General features: G+C 52.1%; 1 protein-coding gene across 1 annotated transcript; it reads right to left on the bottom strand.

The window, feature by feature from the left end:
• Nucleotides 1-17,256: 17,256 nt before the first annotated feature.
• On the bottom strand, nucleotides 17,257-18,509 carry BLOC1S4 (biogenesis of lysosomal organelles complex 1 subunit 4). The gene has a single exon (XM_041750985.1). The coding sequence runs from the start codon at nucleotides 18,456-18,458 to the stop codon at nucleotides 17,802-17,804; it is 657 nt and encodes a 218-aa protein (XP_041606919.1). The 5' UTR covers nucleotides 18,459-18,509; the 3' UTR covers nucleotides 17,257-17,801.
• Nucleotides 18,510-18,803: the final 294 nt, after the last annotated feature.

Raw genomic sequence — 18,803 nt, 5'->3', positions numbered from 1 at the left:
TAAAAGTGGAACTTATGGCACAGAGTTTCTCTCATTATAAGCAAACTATAACAATCTTCTTCATGTATATTTGTATGAGTAGCATGTTGGTACCATCTAATAAATACCTCCTCTGCCTGTGTTAGACCCTATAGATTCTCTGGATTCTCTGGCGTTTTACAGCTTTCCCATCTAGGTGAATCCCTCATCCTTCTCCCTAGAGAGCTTATATACCCCAAGGAACAGAATCCTCTCATTCCCTCCTCAGGCAGCTCCTTCCATCTCTGTGTGGCTCTGCCCAATTTTGAAATGAAATTGGTCTTCTTGGGCTTCCACCACTGGCTCTTGAAAATGCGGAGCAAATGAAGTGAGGAAGGCAGCCTGGGTGGCTCAGCGGTTTAGTGCCGCCTTCAGCCCAGGGCGTGACCCTGGAGACCTGGGATCGAGTCCCACATCAGGCTCCCTGCATGGAGCCTGCTTCTCCCTCTGCCTGTGTCTCTGCCTCTCTCTCTCTGTGTGTGTCTCATGAATGAATAAATAAAATATTTTTTAAAAAATCAAGTGAGGAGTCTTCTTCGCATAAGCCCTGCTGAACCTGCGGCCAGCTCCACATCCCCTTGGAGGGCTGACCTTGCAGCTCCCACACCACCCCCCACCTGAGTGGGCAGTTCCTTTCTTGGGACTCCACCCAAGTGGAGTTACCTCACCTCCCCCAGGGAGCCTTCCCATACCACCCCTTCCTGAGGAGCAGGTGGTCTGGCTCTTCTGTCCTCCTGCTCCCGTCCCCGCTCCAGGAAGCACATATTTCTTCACTCAGCAGCTTCAGCTCCATTTCTGTTCCCACTGGGTGTTGGATAAAAAGCTGTCATATAAATGAATGGAGGACAGGAATCCATAGAGCACCTGTATCTCGAACAAACTCTGTCACTGTGGGCACATCGTGTGCTGGATCTGGGCCTGCTGCCCTGAGCTGTGTAGTGGACGTGGAATCAGCTATGCACGTGCTGAGTGAGCACAACCTGCCCTGAGAAGGGGCCGCTCCAGCTGAGACCCCAAGGAGGACGCTCCTCATGTGAAGGGGGCAGGCAGCAGAACTCCAGGAATAGTGGCTACAAAGATCTTGAGATGGAGCAAAACCAGGGTGACCCCCCAAATTTATCAGAGGTCATGTGAAGGGCCCTAGCTTCTTCATTCAATCACTACTCACGGAGGGATGGTGTGCACTGGCCCAGCAGTGGCTGTGGGTCCAGGTACCCCGGGTCAGGAAACTGGCCCCAGCACTGCCCCCGCAAAGGGCTCAGAGGCCAGTGGGGATGATCAGGTGATTAAAGATATACACATCAGGAAAGGCTTCCTGCCTGTGTGCCCTGACCTCATGAATTCGGTGATTGATCCATTGAATCATGGTTTCACGGACTCACAGGCTGATTTCTTAATACAGTGGATGGTTTGTTCATTCATTCATCTAACAAATCTTGATTGTGGCCTTCTGTGAACCAGGCTCTGTGCTGGGCTCTGGGGAATGGCCATGATCAAGAGACACAGCAACTTGACTCTTGAAGGATACCCTCTAGAGGGACAAGACAAATGCTACTGACATGGGGGTAAAAATCAAACTGGGCCCTGAGATAGAGCCAAGCACTCAGTTGGGGCCAATCCTGGTCCAGGGAGGACCCACTCACGCACGCTCAGGTGTGAAGGAGAGCCAGGAAGCAACCCCCACAAGGATCAGAGGATCAGCCCGTGGAAAGGCCCAGCACCAGAGTGAGCTTGGCATGATCAGGAAGCCCGCTCTCCAGGGCCGTCTGCCTGCTGAACATGTGTCTTGTCCACAACAAATCACCCCTTAATTTGAAGGGGCTGCCAATGAAGACGTGCCCCGCCTCCGGCCACACACGGTGCCTTCGTCTTCCTGCAAACCGGCAAAAGCAGCCTCCCCGGCTGGCACAGCCTCCTCCCGGGTAGGCCTGCGGAGCTGGCGGCTGTGTGGCAGGAGAACAGGGCCACATTGTGAGCTTTCCACAGGACGCCGTGGGCAAACAGAAGGGTGGGCAGGCTGGGCGCTCAGAAGCTCATTGAGCCCTCAATCGCCCGGCCAAGAGCGCAGCCAGGAAGAAACAGGTCTTTATTAAGGGAAGGCCCGGCACGGCCTGAAACGGGGGGCATGCCAAGCCCATCCATCTGCAACCTCTGTGAGGCTGGGCTGGGAGGGCAGCGGGGCCGGACGCGGAGCCACGAGCGCCCAGAGAACCAGCAAGTCTACCTTTACGGTCTGCAGGCAGCTCGCCTCCTGGGGAGGGATTCACACAGGGACACACGTCTTCCTTTCCTGCACTTCCCTCCCCTGGGACCTAAAACGTGTTTTGAATTCCCACGTGAAGGACGGTGGTCCGGGAATGATGCCATGTGAGCCTCCGTGCGCCTCGACATCTCAGCTCAATTCCTCTCCACGATCCCTAGGAATAGGTACCCCTAGGAATCAACTGGGGCCAGAGCATACCAGTGACTTGGCCAGGGTCCGAGGAGTAAATAATGGAATAGGGATGGAACTGGGTCTGCCCAGCCCCAGGCCTGTGCATTTCACCATTGGTGTGTGTGTGTGTGTGTGTGTGTGTGTTGTCTGACCATTCCAGGGCCAATCCAGAAGCTTGACCTGATCGGGACACGTAGGGTGAGCTGGCTTTGGGAACAGCCAGGCTCACTTAGAGCAACTTTTGGGGAAATAAGCCCCAAGGTGCCCTCTGCCAATGCAGGAGTGCTCTTCAGGCTGTGGCATTTCTTTCATGGGATCAGGGCCTCAGGGAGCTGGGTCAGTCCCTGGACGGCTGGTAGGCAGGAAAAGTAGCAGAGGCCCAGAGACAAGGAAGGAGCAGGGGGGATGCAGGCAGGGAAGCTCAGGGGCCTGCTGAACCTCTCTGCCCCACAGCAGACCCACCTGCCTGGGGAAGGGGGGCCCAAGGTTTATGGGGCTATAACCTCCTCACTGCTCACCCACCTCCAACCAGAACCCTCCCAACTCTTCCTCCCCAGTGTTGTCCCCAGAGGATCTCAATCAAATCTGCCCCACCTCTCCCCTCCTGTAGGCTTCCCCAGGGACATATTCCAAGGCTGCAGGACAGATTCCAAGGCTGCCCTGTCTCTGCCCTCACCCCCTGCCTCACCCGACTTTGGACTTGGCCCGCTAACAGAGCTCTGCCAGCACACTGGGTTCACACCTCTGGGCCCTTGCCCCTGCGGTTACTCTGCTGGAATCCTTCCCCTGACTGCTCCTCTGGCAAGTTTTCTTTCTTTCTTTCTTTCTTTCTTTCTTTCTTTCTTTCTTTCTTTCTTTCTTTCTCTCTATTTTATTTATTTATTCATGAGAGATAGAGATTCAGAGAGAGAGAGAGGCAGAGACACAGGCAGAGAAAGCAGCAGGCTCCATGTGGGGAGCCCGACCTGGGACTTGATCCCTGGTCTCCAGGGTCAGGCCCGTGGGCTGAAGGTGGCGCTAAACCACTGAGCCACCCAGGCTGCCCTCTGGCAGGTTTTCTACCCTCGCCAAGGCTCTGGCCCTCCAGCCCCTGTGCTTCCCCTGCCCAGCGCTTGTTACAGGGGGGTTGATAACTCATCCATCCCACTACCAGCCATTCCCCATTCAAGGGTAGGGTGGCGGGTCCCATTATTCTGGCTATGGGGCAAATTACCCAAAGACTTCCTGAAACAAGGATTTGTTAACAGATTCCAGGGGTGGGGGATTTGGGCTCATCTCGGCCCCACGTCATCTGGGGCCTCATCAGGAATCATCTGAGGGTTCATTCATGTGGGGCAGTTGATACTGGCTGTCCCCATGGGTGCCTTCCCATGTGGTCCTTCTGTGTCAGCTAATTTGGGCTTCCTCACAGCATGGCAGCCAGCTTCCCTCAGAGTGAGCATCCACAGAGATGGAGGCAAGTAGAGGGTGGACCCAAGCGGAGAGACTGCTTGGTGGGAAACGTGTCTGGGGCACCATGTAAGGAGTGAGGGTAGGACCAGGGTTTATTTCAGGCGATTCAGGTGCCACCCAGTCCAGCAGCCCTGAGTCCAGTGCAAGACCAGACGCCAGCTCTGAAGAAGTGATCAGAGGCTGGATGTCTGGGGACACATGGCCTGAGAACACGCACTGGCATCTGGGAAATGGAGTGATGGGTCCTGCCCCTCCTAGGACATGTGGGCAGACTCTTGAACCTTGGCAGGTCTGGCAGAGTGGGATCAGTGCACATTGGTGTGGACTTGCCCTGTCATTCAGGTGAACCCCTGTTGGTGACACCCTTAAAGATCTCTGGGGTCACTGGTGGCAGCTTGGCACTGACTGGACTTACTTGCTGAGTGCTACAGGGTATCTGGATGTAACTTCCTCTGAGTTTTCCAAGGTGGCTATGCAGTGACTCTCATGGTCCCTGGGATGAAGGCCACAGTCTTTAAAGTGGCTTCAGAGGCCCCTCCTGCTCCTTGTCTTACACTAGCCTCAAAGAGTCAAGGCCCCAGAGGCTCCCGCTACCTAGTCAACCATCAACAGAGCAAGATGCCCATGCTCTGCAGGCCTGCAGGAGTCAGACCAACGGCCCACCTGCAGGTTCTTGCTCCTGTCTCATATCGGCCTTTAAAAAAAAAAAAAGTAAAGTTTCATATGCCTAACTGATTTTTCACTAGTTCATTTTACAATGATGACTTCACTGTATGATGTGCTCTCCAAATCCATCTCTGCTCTGTGTGTTTGCACATGCTGTTCCCTCTGCCTGGAGGGTGCTTCCTCTCCCATTTCTCTCTAGAAAGCTTTGACTCACCCTGTAATGTTTAGTTCAGCTATCACTCCCTCCAGGGAGCCATCCCTGATTACCTACCCCTACTCCAGACCTCACATAGAATGCCAAGATTTCTTCTTGTGATGACTAAGATGACTCTTTAGCACACTCTTCCTCAGTGTCCCTTGAAGTCAGGGCCTGGGTCTTACTGGCCAGTGTGCCCAGTGCACATTACACACCCCAAACAGTGTTTGTTGAATGAATCAGTAAAGGATGCATTTTAAATGAAGCCACCTACTCTGGTCCAACTTCCATCTCTACCACTTTCAGTCTATGTGATCTTGGATAGTTTTCTTGACTTCTTTGGACCTTTCATCTCAAAGTCTGGGAGAGTCTGAAAGCTACGTGTGTCTGCCAGCAGTTGTCCATGTGTCTCCATCTAGCAGTGACTTTTTCTTTGTGGCTGTTCTCACCAGATACCGAGACTGGGAGAAATATAAGAAAGCACGACATTCAATGGGTAACCTGGGACGAAGAGGCAGCATGGGGGGTGGAAGGGGAGCATGTGCCACGGTGAGGGGCGAGGGGCATGGCCTTGAGTGGGTTTCCTCCCTCTGCCTGGCCTTGGTTTTCTCATATGTAACAAGATGGAGGTGAGCTGAAATTTGAAGCCACATAGGCTGGCCCCTGAACCAGGCACTAGTGGCTTCACCCCCGCTGCCTCCTTCTTCGCTCTCTGCCTTCTCAGGAGATCCAGCCACCCCTCCACCCCGCTGACACCTCCTATAGCCCCCACACTCCTGTCTTGGGATTGAGTGAAGTGTGTCTCACACACATGCACACACATGCATGCATGCATGTACACATATCTTCACCTGAGTGTGGCTTTCTGTACTCTCTCTTCATGTGAGGGTCATGTTCTCCAGTCACTGCCCCAGATTTATCCAGCCAAAGTCAAGACAAGTGACTAGGAAGTGGAATCCCCACAAATAAAATCCTTAACACCTGATATCAGAGACTTCCTTCCCTGTCTTCACTCCTAAACCTCACGGAGAGACACCAGGTGCCATGCCTGTTGCTGCCTCAGAGCCTTTGCAATTGCTGTTCCCTTGTGCATTAGCTGTTCTTCCCCTCATCACGGTCTGGCCGCCTCCCTCTCCTGGTTTAGGTCTCAGCATGGATGACATCTGCCACCAAAGAACCTCTCCATCCCAGGCCATCCTGGGAGTGGGAATGGGGAGTGTCCCACATGGGGAACGGGATGGCACAGTCGCAGGTGGGTGTGTGCTGGAGTGGCTTTCTGGGGCACACAGGGCATCTCTGCTCACAGCCAGATTAGAAGCGAATGACATCTGTGCTTCTGCTTCCCATCTGAAAGCTGGGTACTCATCCAGCGGGGCTGAGCAAGAGAATGTGAGCAGGGGGCACAGCACAAGGCAGAGTCTGCACTGACTGGGGCTGCGGAGGCAGGTTGCCCGGGGCTCACGGCCCAGGGTCCTGCTGCCTGGAGCACAGCACTCAGGCTGTGGGAGCCAGGAAGCCAGGGGGTTCAGGAAATGGGTCGAGGCCTCTTCCCTAGATGGGAAGACAGACAGTGTCAAGAACAAAAGGAACGGCCCTGCAATGAGACCACCTAGGCTCATCTCAAGGGCATTAGGCTGTGTGAACAAAGGCAGTCTCAGATTACAGGCTAGATGATTCCATTTATATACCGCTCTTGAAATTTTAAAAATATATCTAGTCATACCGAGAGCGAGTGGGTCAGTGGTGGCCAGGGGTTGGAGTGGGGAGGGGGTGACCAGCAGGCAGAGAGCACAAGGGAGTTCTCTGGGACGATGGAACAGATCTGTACCTGGGGCGGTGGTTACAGAGAACTAGGTACAAAGGGGAAAAGCAAGTGCCCCCAAGGGCAGGAGGAATCCGAATAAGGGCTGCGTTCAGTTAGTGGATGGTGCCAATGTCAATTTCCTGGGTCCATCATTGCACAGCGGTTATGTAAGACGTGTCACCGAGGGGAGCTGGCTGAAGGGCACACGTGAGCTCCCTGAACTATTTTTGCAACCTCCATGCAAGCCTAAAACTATTTCAAAATAAAAAAGTGTTTTGTTTTTTTTTTTTTTAAAGATTTATTTATTTGACAGGGACAGAGAGAGAGAGAGAGAGAACACAAGCAGGGAGAGCGGCAGGCACAGGGGGAGGGAGAAACAGGATCCCCGCTGAGCAGGGAGCCTGACGTGATGCTCCATCCCCAGACCATGGGATCATGACCTGAGCTGAAGGCTCAACCGACTAAGTCCCCCAAGCACCCCTAAAGATGGCTTTAAAAATGAAAAACACTGAGACGACCTCATCTAATAACAGCAGAGCGCACATTCTTCTCAGGCTCCTGTGGAACATTTGCCGGAGCCACGTTATGTTTAAAAGAATGGCATCCATGCAGTGTGTACTCTCAGACCACAGTGGAAGTAAGCAAGCTAGAAAGTCTTAATGGAGAGATAGTTGAAAAACCCCAGATTCTTGGAGATCAAACAACAGTCTCCCCCCCCCCCTTTTTTTTAAGATTTATTTATTTATTCATGAGATACAGACTGAGAGAAAGAGGCAGAGACACAGGCAAAGGGAGAAGCAGGCTCCTCGCAGGGAGCCCGACGTGGGATTCGATCCTGGATCCCAGGATCACGACCTGAGCCAAAGGCTGGCGCCCAACCACTGAGCCACCCAGGTGTCCCAAACAATAGTCTTCTCAACACAGGAGTAAAAGAAGAAATCAGGAGGAACTTGAAAATATTTGAACTGGGTAAAACTGAAAACACAACTTATATAAATTGTAGCAAAAGCAGTTCTTAGAGGGAGGCTGGTAGCATTCAACTCATAAATTAGAAAAGCAGAAAAATGGGGTGCGGGTAGCTCAGTCGGTTTAGCATCTGATTCTTCTTCTTTTTTTTTTTTTTTTTAAAGATTTATTTATTTATTCATTCAGAGAGAGCGAGAGAGAGGCAGAGACACAGGCAGAGGGAGAAGCAGGCTCCATGCAGGAAGCCCGATGTGGGACTCAATTCCGGGATGCCAGGATCACACCCCAGGCTGCAGGCGGCGCCAAACCGCTGCGCCACCGGGGCTGCCCAAGCATCTGACTCTTGATTTTGGCCCAGGTCATGATCCCAAGGCACTGGGATTGAGCCCCACATCGCTGTCGGGTTCCTTGGTCAGCGGGGAGTCTGCTTCTCCCTCTTCCTCTGGCCACCCATCCCGCTCCTGCTCTCCCTGTCAAATAAATAAATAAGATCTTAAAAAGAAAAAAGGGGATCCCTGGGTGGCTCAGCGGTTTAGCGTCTGCCTTTGGCCCGAGGCGCGGTCCTGGAGTCCTGGGATCGAGTCCCGTGTCGGGCTCCTGGCATGGAGCCTGCTTCTCCCTACTCCTGTGTTTCTGCCTCTCTCTCTCTCTCTCTCTCTCTCTCCCTCTCTCTCTCTGTCTATCATAAATAAGTAAGTAAATAAATCTTAAAAAAAAAAAAAGATTTTAAAAAGAAAAAAAGAAAAAAGAAGAATAGCAAATTCTTTTTTTTTTTTTTAAGATTTTATTTATTTATTCATGAGAGACACAGAGAGAGAGGCAGAGACGCAGGCAGAGGGAGAAGCAGGCTCCATGCAAAGAGCCTGATGTGGGACTCAATCCGGGGACTCCAGGATCATGGCCGGGGCCAAAGGCAGGTGCCAAACCGCTGAGCCACCCAGGGATCCCCAAGAAGAGCAAATTCAATCCAAAATCGACAAAAGGAAACCCATCTACCCTGAGAAGGCCCTGCTCCAATCTCACTAGTCTTGCACAATGTATTAAGAATTTCCAGGGGCATGTTCCCCATGTGGCTGCAGTGGACATGGGGTTGTCCATGTGGGCAAGAGCTTCTCCACATGCCCTCCTGCCCACCGTCAGGAAGGCAGCCAGAGCAGCCAGCTGTTGCGACCATTGCCATGGCACACCGGGCTGAATCCACCCAGGGGTGGTGGCTATAATTCAGTAACTCTGCCACTAAGAAATGGTGCCTGAGGCTCACGCCCAGCACCCCTACTGGGGGGAAGGAAGGGTGGGCAGGAGGCTTGATGGTGAACCAAGAACACAGGGGGATGGGGTACTGACTGCAATTCTCACTGCTGGAATGTTCTCCACCCCCTCGCCACCTTACATCTGCTAAGATGGCCATTATAAACTAATAATTAGAAGGGTTGGTGAAGATGTGGGGAAATCGAAACCCTGTGCATTGTTGATGGGAATGTAAAAGATGGTGCAAGCGCTGTGGAAAACAGTGTGGAGGCTCCTCAAAAAGTTAAAATTAGAACTATTGGGGCAGCCTGGATTGCTCAGTGGTTTAGCACTGGCTTCAGCTCAGGGCGTGATCCTGGAGACCTGGGATCGAGTCCGGCTCAGGTTCCCCACAGGGAGCCTGCTTCTCCCTCTGCTTGTGTCTCTGCCTCTCTCTCTCTGTGTGTGTGTCTCTCATGAATAAATAAATAAAATCTTAAAAAAAAATAGAACTGCCATAATGATCCAGCAATCTCACTCCTGGGTATTTACCCAAAAAAGTTGGAAGCAGGGTTTCAGAGAGATATTTATACCCCCACGTTCAAAGCAGTGTTATTCACAGCAGCCAAAAGGTGGAAGCAACCCAAGTGCCCATCAGCAGATGGATGGATGAACACAATGTAGTCCAGACACACAATGGGATATTACCCGATGTTGAACAGGAAGCACATTCTGACACCTGCTACCACATGGATGAACCTGGAAGACATTGTTCCCCGCAAAAGAACCCTGTCACAAAAAGACAAACACTGTAGCACTGCAGTCACATAAGGTGCTGAGAGCAGTCAGGTTCACAGAGGCAGAAAGCAGGTGGTGGGTGCCTGGGCTGGGGGTGGGTGGGTGTGCGGATTAGTATTGAATGGGGACAGAGTGTGAATCTTGCAAGGAAAGGATTTTAGGGATGGGCGGTGGTGGTGGCTGCACAACAGCATGAATGTGCTAAACAGCACGGAACTGGACACACAAAAAATGGTTAAGATTGTAAATATATGTTACGTGTTATTTTATCAGCAATTCTTTTTAAAAGAATAAAAACAATGATTGAACTAAAACAATCAATTAAGGGGACCCTGGGTGGTTCAGTCGGTGAGACAACTACCTTTGGGCTCAGGTCATGATCCTGGGGTCTTGAGATCAAGCCCAAGAGTCAGGCTCCCTGCTCGGCTGCTTCTCCCTCTCCCTCTGCTCCTCCCCCTGCTCATGCTCTCTCTCCCTCTGTCTCTCTCTCTCAATCAAATAAATAAACAAAATCTTGGGGACACCTGGATGGCTCAGCATTTGAGCGTCTGCCTTCGGCTCGGGGCATGATTCTGGATCCAGGGATCGAGTCCCACATCTGGCTCCCTGCATGGAGCCTGCTCCTCCCTCTGCCCGTGTCTCTGCCTCTCTGTGTGTGTCTCTCATGAATAAATAAATACAATCTTTAAAAAATAAAATCTTAAAAAAAATAAATAAAGCAAGAAAGAAGACAAGAACACTTAGGTTTCCAACTTAACCATCTTGCAAAGCAGTAGTGCTGCTGGCACGGGGGACTCCGCTTGTGCCAGCTACTCTTAATTTCCGCCTCCCAGCCTGGGACCTCCCAGCCCTGGATCTCCCACCCAGCAGACTCTTCCCTCAGTGAGCAGAGTCCCAGGCAACAACATGCTGTCACGAAAGCCCACCTGGGAGCAGTGACAGGGACTTTGTGTGTGTTGGGACAGCAGTCTGCCTTTTTCTCCCCTCCGAGAAAACTGCAATAGGTCTCCTGGTTTTGGCAGGACCGGGAACTGGATTCCGGGGGCCATATGAGCTGCAGGCTCCTCCTTGCCCACCGCCTGCCCACCTCCAGTGTGCGTCTTCCGTGCATCCCTCACATTGGGAGGGCCTGCTCTGGGCCAGCCATTGGGCCAGGCACCCCGGACTCAGGGGCGCCCCAAGCCGACAAAGGCCAAGCTCCCGGCCGGCCGTAATGGGGAAACAGGCAGACAGACGGACAGGCGCATCAACAAAGGAGCCTGCTCATTCTGGGTGCAGAACAGACGCAGAGGACGGCAAACAGGGTGAGGGACGGGGCAGGGCCGCTGTTTGCCGCCCCTGCCCCTGCCCCACACTGTATGTGCCCCCTGCCCCTGCCCACTGGCGGCTCCTAGCCCACCTCCCCCCCACGCACCCCGGGCCAGAAGAGCAGCCTTGAGGTGTTGCCGCGGCCCCCCCCCCACTGCGGGCCCCCCGGGAGGGACCGGGCCTGAGGGCTCTGATCCTGCAGCTTCCAGGGCCCCACGGCCCGACCCGGGGTCGCAGCTGCGGAAGGCGGGGCGGGACCGGCCGCTTGCAGGGCGGCCTTTCTCGCTGCGGCGGCGCCCCCTGCCGGGAAGGCGCGGCTCCTGCAGCTCCCCGGCCAGCCTCCTGCGCGGTCCCGGTGCCGGAGCCGGTGCCGGTCCCGCAGGAGGGGCCTGGGCCGGGCCTGGGCCGGGCCTGGGACGCGCCCCGGAGCTCCGGCCTCCGGCCTCCAGCCTCCGCCTCCGGCCTCGGCCGGGCCCACCCGACGCCCCGCGACTCGCCTCCCTCGGGGATGAAGACACAAAGGGGAATCTCTCATTCTAAGATGCATTCCCTTCCCTACGGCTGGAGCTCACCGTGGAGGTCCGCTTTGGAAAGGGATTTTTAACCTTTTGGCACATGAAGCAGTCTCTTCAGAAAGATAGTTCTGGGGGCCCTAGGGGGCTCAGTTGTTGAAGTGTCTGCCTTCGGCTGGGGTCATGACCCTGGGGTCCTGGGATCCAGTCCTGCATCAGCCTACCAGCTCAGTGGCTAGTCAGCTTCTCCCTCTCCCGCTCTCTCTGCTCATTTCTCTCTCAAATAAATGAATAAAAGAGAGAGAGAGAAAAAAGAAAAGGTAGTTCTGGAAGTTCTCTATCAACATCCCTGGGGCACAATGAAGTGGCCCTCTTAGAGCGCCCAGGAAAGCTTGCACCAAATTAACAAATTCAAACCTGAGCCTACCTGAACCTGGGATTGGACCGAGTGGCCATCTGACCCGCTCACCTGCTGGCCCATCGGGCTCTTGAAGAAGAAAAATCAGGTCTTATTTTCCTTGGTGTCTTCAGTCCTCCCTGGGTGCTCCAGTTCCCAGCAGACACTTGACTGAATTACTGTATTCACCTTTCTGCCTCCTGATCCTTGTGGGGCACCCGGTTTTTGCCTGGCCATTGGTTCACTCTGGCGGCCTGAAGGATGTTACTGCTGTCAGTACAGCCTCCTGCAGCAGGCCTGAAGGAGCCCACACCTGCCAGAGGGAGGGGGGTGCAGACCATGCTACCTCTCAGGATTGAGAGTCTGGAGGGGTGTGAGCAAGGGGAGAGAGGAGGCCCAAGTCAAGGTCACTGCAGGGGTGGGAGCCAGATCCTGTAGGGTGTGGCAGGCCATAGAACAGAATTCAGATCTTATTCTAATGTCTCCAGAAGCCAATGGTAGGGGGCGTCCTGGGTGGTTCAGCGGTTTAGCGCCTGCCTTTGGCCTGGGGTCCTGTATCAGGCTCCCAGCATGCAGCCTGCTTCTCCCTCTGCCTCTCTCTCTCTCTCTGTTTCTCTCATGAATAAATAAAATCTTTAAAAAAAGAGAGAAGCTAATGATGGTATCAGGCAATCTATCTGGCCTGTGGTTTTTGTTTTTTAGATTTTATTTATTCATTCATGAAAAACAAAGAGAGAGAGGCAAAAACATAGAGGGAGAAGCATGTTCCCTGCAGAGAGCCTGATGCAGGACCCCATCCCAGGACCCCAGGATCACTCCCTGAGCAAAAGACAGACGCTCAGCCAGAGCCACCCAGGCATCCCTGGCCTGTGGTTTTTAAAGACACCTCTGGCTGCTGCTTACTGTGTGCAGAGTGGCTTGGAGAGGGGTTGAAGGAAGCAGAAAACCACTTAAGAAGCTGCTGAGCAGCCCAGGTGAGATGGGTTAACTGTGGTATGGACATTTGGTGCATTTGGGATGTGTTCTGGGTGGTCCTTGTAGTCATACTGATGAGTTGGATGTCAGTTCTATTTTTTTTTTTTTTTTTTTTTGAGAGAGAGAGAGAGAGCGCGCGCGCACAAGCAGGGGGAGGGGTAGAGGGAGCCGGAGAAGCAAACTCCCCGCTGAGCAGGGAGTGTGACACGGGGCTCTATCCCAGGATGCTGGGATCATGACCTGAGTTGAAGGCAGACACTCAACCAACTGAGCCCCGTTAGCTCTATTAACAAATCATTCTAAGCTGAAGTCCTTAGAAGACACTGCTGTGTGAGAGTCCATGAAGTTTTGTTTCTGATAAAGAAGGCGGGTCTCGAAGCAGGTAAGACCTAAGGTGGCCTCCAGCTGTTTGTGACTGTCTGAGGTCTGAAGACAGCTGGTGACCTGGGCTCCCTCTCTGCTGTCCTGAGCCCAGCTCTCCTTATTTGCTTTCACCAGCAGTGGGGAAAAAAACCTAACCAACTAATGCTTTCCCATGTGCTGCTCCTTTTGAGGCAGCCAAAGTAGTTTAAAATCTTAAATTCAGAACATTATTAGTTTGCTCTCCTTAGGTCTTTTGTTTCAAGAAATACCTGTTTATAAGTTTTATTTGCACACACCCTGCACATTTGTCTACATGTGGTCTGTGGCTGCTTGTGTACCATGAGGGTGGAGTAGTTGGGAGACTGGGGAGCCTTGTGGTTCTTTCCATCTGGCCATTTAGGGATGTGGCTAGCCTGTCCTAGTTCATACAGTTAGCAGGTTCACACCGGACTGAATCTACGAGCTGCACTTTTTGTTTTGTTTTGGGAGACAGTGAGTGAACCCAGGTAGGGAGCTCAAAGCAAGGCTCGATCTCAGGACCCTGGGACCATGACCTAAGCTGAAAGCAGACATTTAATGGACTGAGCCATCCAGGGAATCCCTGGGTGGCTCAGCGGTTTAGTGCCTGCCTTTGGCCCAGGGCGTGAATCCTGGGATCGAGTCCCACGTCAGGCTTCCGGCATGCAGCCTGCTTCTCCCTCCTCCTGTGTCTCTGCCTCTCTCTCTGTGTCTATCATAAGTAAATAAATCTTGGAAAAAAAAAAAAAAAAACGGACTGAGCCATCCACTTTTCTATCTGCACTTTTCCATTTACATTGAATGGATCCACCTCCTTACACATGGTCCAAGACTCGTTTCTCAAAGTTCTGGCTAGGAGGAAAAGCCACAAGGTACTGACTAGCTCATTAGTACCCAGTTTCATGAGTGTTCATAAACTGGCTCCCGGATGCCCGAGGCTGCCCTTGGACTAGGTGGAGGTCCTATGGACTCCCAGACACTCTAAGCAGAGCTGTGCTCTATAAGCAGGTGTGGGAGTGAAGAACAGATGGACTCCAGTGAGACTGGTGGGGTACCTCCTCTCGAGCTTTATTAAACCCCGTCCTTGTTTATTCTTCTATTAAGTGGGGGAGCTCCAGACCCAGCAGTAGAGATGAATCTGCTGGGGTCACCCATGATGAAAACTAGTGTCCCCCCCAAATTTTATTGACTTATTAGAGTGAGAATGACCTTCCTTAAATCTCCAGTTGGTCAGGGGTAGTGGAGGAAGGAGCCAGGAGGTCTGAGGGTAGCAGTGCCAGAGCAGGGGTGTGCCTGGCTCCCCCAACCCTGGTTCTTGAGACAAAGGAGCTTCATTTGTCCCACACTATTCGAGTGCCCCATTCCAAACAAGGCCCTGCACTCTCTATTTAGAACCTTCAAGAACAAGTGACCACAAGAGTTTTCAGAACCCAAGGCTGCTTAGAGATAAGCTGCACATGTAATCATGTAAGTTGTCATCTAAACCAGGGCTTTTTTTTTTTTTTTAAGTTTGTATTTGGAGTGCCTGGCTGGCCCAGTTGGTACAGCGTGCAGCTCCTGATCTCGGGGTTGTGGGTTCATGCCCCATGTTGGGTGTAGAGATTACTTAAAAATAAAATCTTAAATAAAATCTTAATTTATTAATTTTAAAGATTTTATTTATTCATGAGAGACACACCGAGAGAGAGAGAGAGAGAGAGAGAGAGAGAGAGAGGGGCAGAGACACAGGTAGAGGGACAAGCAGGCTCCATGCAGGGAGCCGGACGTGGGACTGGATCCCAGTCTCCAGGATCAGGCCCTGGGCTGAAGGCGGCGCTAAACTGCTGAGCCACCTGGGTTGCCCCATAAGTTTATTTTTTAGTAATCTCTATATCCCACGTGGGGGTCAAACTCAGAACCCCAAGATTAAGAATTGCACACTCTTCCCACCGAGCCAGCGAGGTACTGCCAGGGATTGTTTTTTAAAGTATTGTCAGAAAATGTTATGTGGGGATCCCTGGGTGGCGCAGCGGTTTGGCGCCTGCCTTTGGCCCAGGTTTGTATTTGGAGTGCCTGGCTGGCCCAGTTGGTACAGCATGCAGCTCCTGATCTCGGGGTTGTGGGTTCATGCCCCATGTTGGGTGTAGAGATTACTTAAAAATAAAATCTTAAATAAAATAAATATTTATTTATTAATTTTAAAGATTTTATTTATTCATGAGAGACACCAGAGAGAGAGAGAGAGAGAGAGAGAGAGAGGGGCAGAGACACAGGTAGAGGGACAAGCAGGCTCCATGCAGGGAGCCGGACGTGGGGACTGGATCCCAGTCTCCAGGATCAGGCCCTGGGCTGAAGGCGGCGCTAAACTGCTGAGCCCACCTGGGTTGCCCCCATAAGTTTATTTTTTAGTAATCTCTATATCCCACGTGGGGGTCAAACTCAGAACCCCAGATTAAGAATTGCACACTCTTCCCACCGAGCCAGCGAGGTACTGCCGGGCTCCCAGTGCATGGAGCCTGCCCCTCTCTCTCTCTCTCTCTCTTTCTGTGCAACTATCATGAATAAATAAAAATTTTTAAAAAAAGAAAATGATATGTGATTAACTTTAAAAAATGTCAAGCTGAATTTCATTCTTTTACTGGTTATTATACTTTAATGTTCTCAACCCAGTTTACTTTATAGATAATGAAAGTAAATAAGTACTATATGTTCCTAATTAATAAAGTATTACTCTTCAGCATACTTGTGAACTTAATGCTTTCTGGAATTTAGAGTTTTTATTATGCAGAGATCAAATCTCAGCTTTAAAATTCTAATTTTTTCATAATCTGCCCTAATTACTACCTGCTTTTTAATATTAACCACAATTTTATTTTATTTTTAAAGATTTTGCTTATTTGACAGAGAGCATGAGCAGGGGCAGTGGCAGGCAGAGGGAGACAGAGAAGCAGAGTCCCCGCTGAGCACGGAGCTTAATATGGAACTCAATCCTAGGACCCTGGGGCCAGGACCTGAGCCCAAGGCAGGCGCTTAACCAGCTGAGCCACCCAGGGTGCCCCTTAACCACAATTTTAAAGAGCATTTTAGCTAGGGCACCTGGTTGGCTCAGTGGCTGAGCATCTGCCTTTGGCTCAGGTCATGATCTAGGGGCCTGGGATGGAGTCCTGCATCAGGCCCCCTGCAGGGAGCCTGCTTCTCCATCTGCCTATGTCTCTGCCTTCCTCTCTCTCATGAATAAATAAAAATCTTAAAAAAAGAGAGATTGTCCTTTAAAGAAAAAGGCATTTTAGCAACATGGATATTAGGTAAGAAAGCTATTTTCAGGGGCAGCCTGGGTGGCTCAGTGGTTTACCGCAGCCTTCAGCCCTTCAGCCCAGGGCGTGATCCTGGAAACCTGGGATGAAATCCCACATCGGGCTCCCTGCATGGAGCCTGCTTCTCCCTCTGCCTCTCTGTCTCTCTCATGAATGAATAAATAAATAAAATCTTTTTTTTAAAAAAAAAGGAAAGCTATTTTCATATTCAGTGACGTCATAGGGATATGCTATTACTTCCCAGTGATGGCCAGTATTAAATGTAACTTACATGTGCTTTCAGCTTCTAAATTCAGAGATTCTTTGTCATCAATGAGCTTCCTGAATAAAAACTGTAAATGTGCGATATGGAAGGTCCATGAAAGCTAAGGTGCAGATTGCATTATCGGATTTATCATGATGTACACAGCTAAGGGAGGCTATACCTGCCCTGTCAGCCTCTGAGATCTTCGATAAATGACACAAAAACAGCCTAAGCTGGGTGCATAGTTGAGGTCTACGGTCTGTGAGGACCAATGGAGAATACCGATTAAGATTCAAATCAAGATCAAAGCCTGTTGTAACTGCAAGATTTTATGCTGTCGGTGAAAAAGACAAAAATCCTAACACTGGTCATTCACACGTGTGATTTAACTATTCACTTTGATAGGAAAGAAACATAAAATTCTGTGAAATAGTAGCTGAGTCTTTTCACATTTTTCACATCCTCAAGGAGGTACTCCCAAGCCACTTTTCCTTATCCCTAAAATCATGAGCAACAGGTCTATTTTCAAACAAACAAACAAACAAAAAGGGAATAAGTCCTTTTCAGAAGAAAAGCTTTTTCCGATAAAAGTTAGAATTTTTATTAATATTTAAGTTATAAGCCAAAAATGTTAGCAACCACAGACGTTTGCCGTGGACAAATTAAGATTCTGAGGCCCCAGTGTCAAATTCAACTTCAGAATTAGTTGCAATAAATCAATACATCTTCTCAGAAAGTGTATGATCCTTCCGTTTACGGCCCATGATGTGAAAAGCTTCATAGGACGTGAAATAACTTACCATCTACCCTGAAACTAAGCTACAGAAAATGGAATCGCCATTAGGATGGAAATAACAAGGCTCTGAACACCTCAGCAGTTCTTCTTAAGTGTATAAAATATAGAAACTCTGGAAAGGTGAACACTGTCGGCCGAGCTGTAAAACCCATAAAAGGAACCGTAGTGCCGCAGCGCCCCGATGAGCTGGTTCATTTAGCTTCCCCGAGGACCCCCTGACCAGGCAGCCCTCGTTTCGGCTCGGAAGACACGGAAAACCACATGCAATCACGCAGGCGGCGAGGCACGCGGGTGTGCAGCAGGCAGCCCCCCCGACCGGCGCCGTCCCGCGGACTCAGACCTGAGGTCTCTCGCTGCAGCAGGGAAAGTGGTCTTCGGTCCGGAACAGGACGGGCGGTTCGTAGGCGCCCGGCTGGGGCCTGCCGGAGGACGCCTTGTGGAAGAAGGAGGGCACGGCGATCGTGTGCAGCAGCTTCCGGAAGGCGCTGGGGAAAGCGCCCAGCTCGGCCTCCGCCCGGGCCACCTGCTCCTCCATCCTGGCCACGCTGGCGCCGATCATCGCCACGAAGGCCTCCAGCCGGTCGATCTTGCTGTACACCTGCCGCATCTCCGTGGCCTTCGCGTAGATGCGAGGCACGCCCTCGCTGACCACGTGGGACGAGTCCCCGCGCAGCATGTCCAGCATGCCCACGAACTCGTCCACCCTGGTGAGCAGGTCCTCCAGGCTGGCGTCCAGGGCCTCGACCTCGGGCCGCGCCCCGGCTCCGGGAAGCAGGCAGGCGGCGTAGCCCGCGGCGGCGCGGCGCAGCAGCGGCAGGTCGCGGCCGGGCGCGCCCAGCTCGGAGCCCTCGTCCTCCCACGGCCCCGAAGCGCTGCTGTGGCTCTGGGACACGTTGCCGCTGTCCCCGCTCCAGGCAGCTCCCTGGAGCTCGGCCTCCTCCTCGGCCGGCCCCTCGCGCGGCGACGCCCGACCGGCGGGACGACCCTCCATGGCCGGCTTCGGCCGGGCCGCCCGCCCCGCTTCCGGGCTCGGCCGTTCTCCTTCCGGCCCCTCCGCACGCATGCGCGCGCCGCCCCCCGCCTCGGGCTTCCGCTCGCGGACGCGCGCGCCAGTCTCTCCCCGCCCCTGGGCGCTCGTGCACGCGCAGCGCTCACCCGCAGGACTCTAGAATGCGAAGAGGTAACAGGATGTAAGATGCGCACATCCTCAGCGCAAATTTTTTTTCTTTTAAGATTTTATTTTTATTTATTCATGAGAGACACAGAGGGAGACGCAGAGACCTAGGCAGTGGGAGAAGCAGGCTCCTGTGGGAAGCCTGATGTGGGACTGGAATCA

Source organism: Vulpes lagopus, chromosome 4 (genome assembly GCF_018345385.1).
Source record: "Vulpes lagopus strain Blue_001 chromosome 4, ASM1834538v1, whole genome shotgun sequence".
Classification (NCBI taxonomy): domain Eukaryota; kingdom Metazoa; phylum Chordata; class Mammalia; order Carnivora; family Canidae; genus Vulpes; species Vulpes lagopus.
The sequence above is the reverse complement of the archived record's forward strand: the minus strand, read 5'-3'. Positions and strand labels throughout refer to the sequence as shown.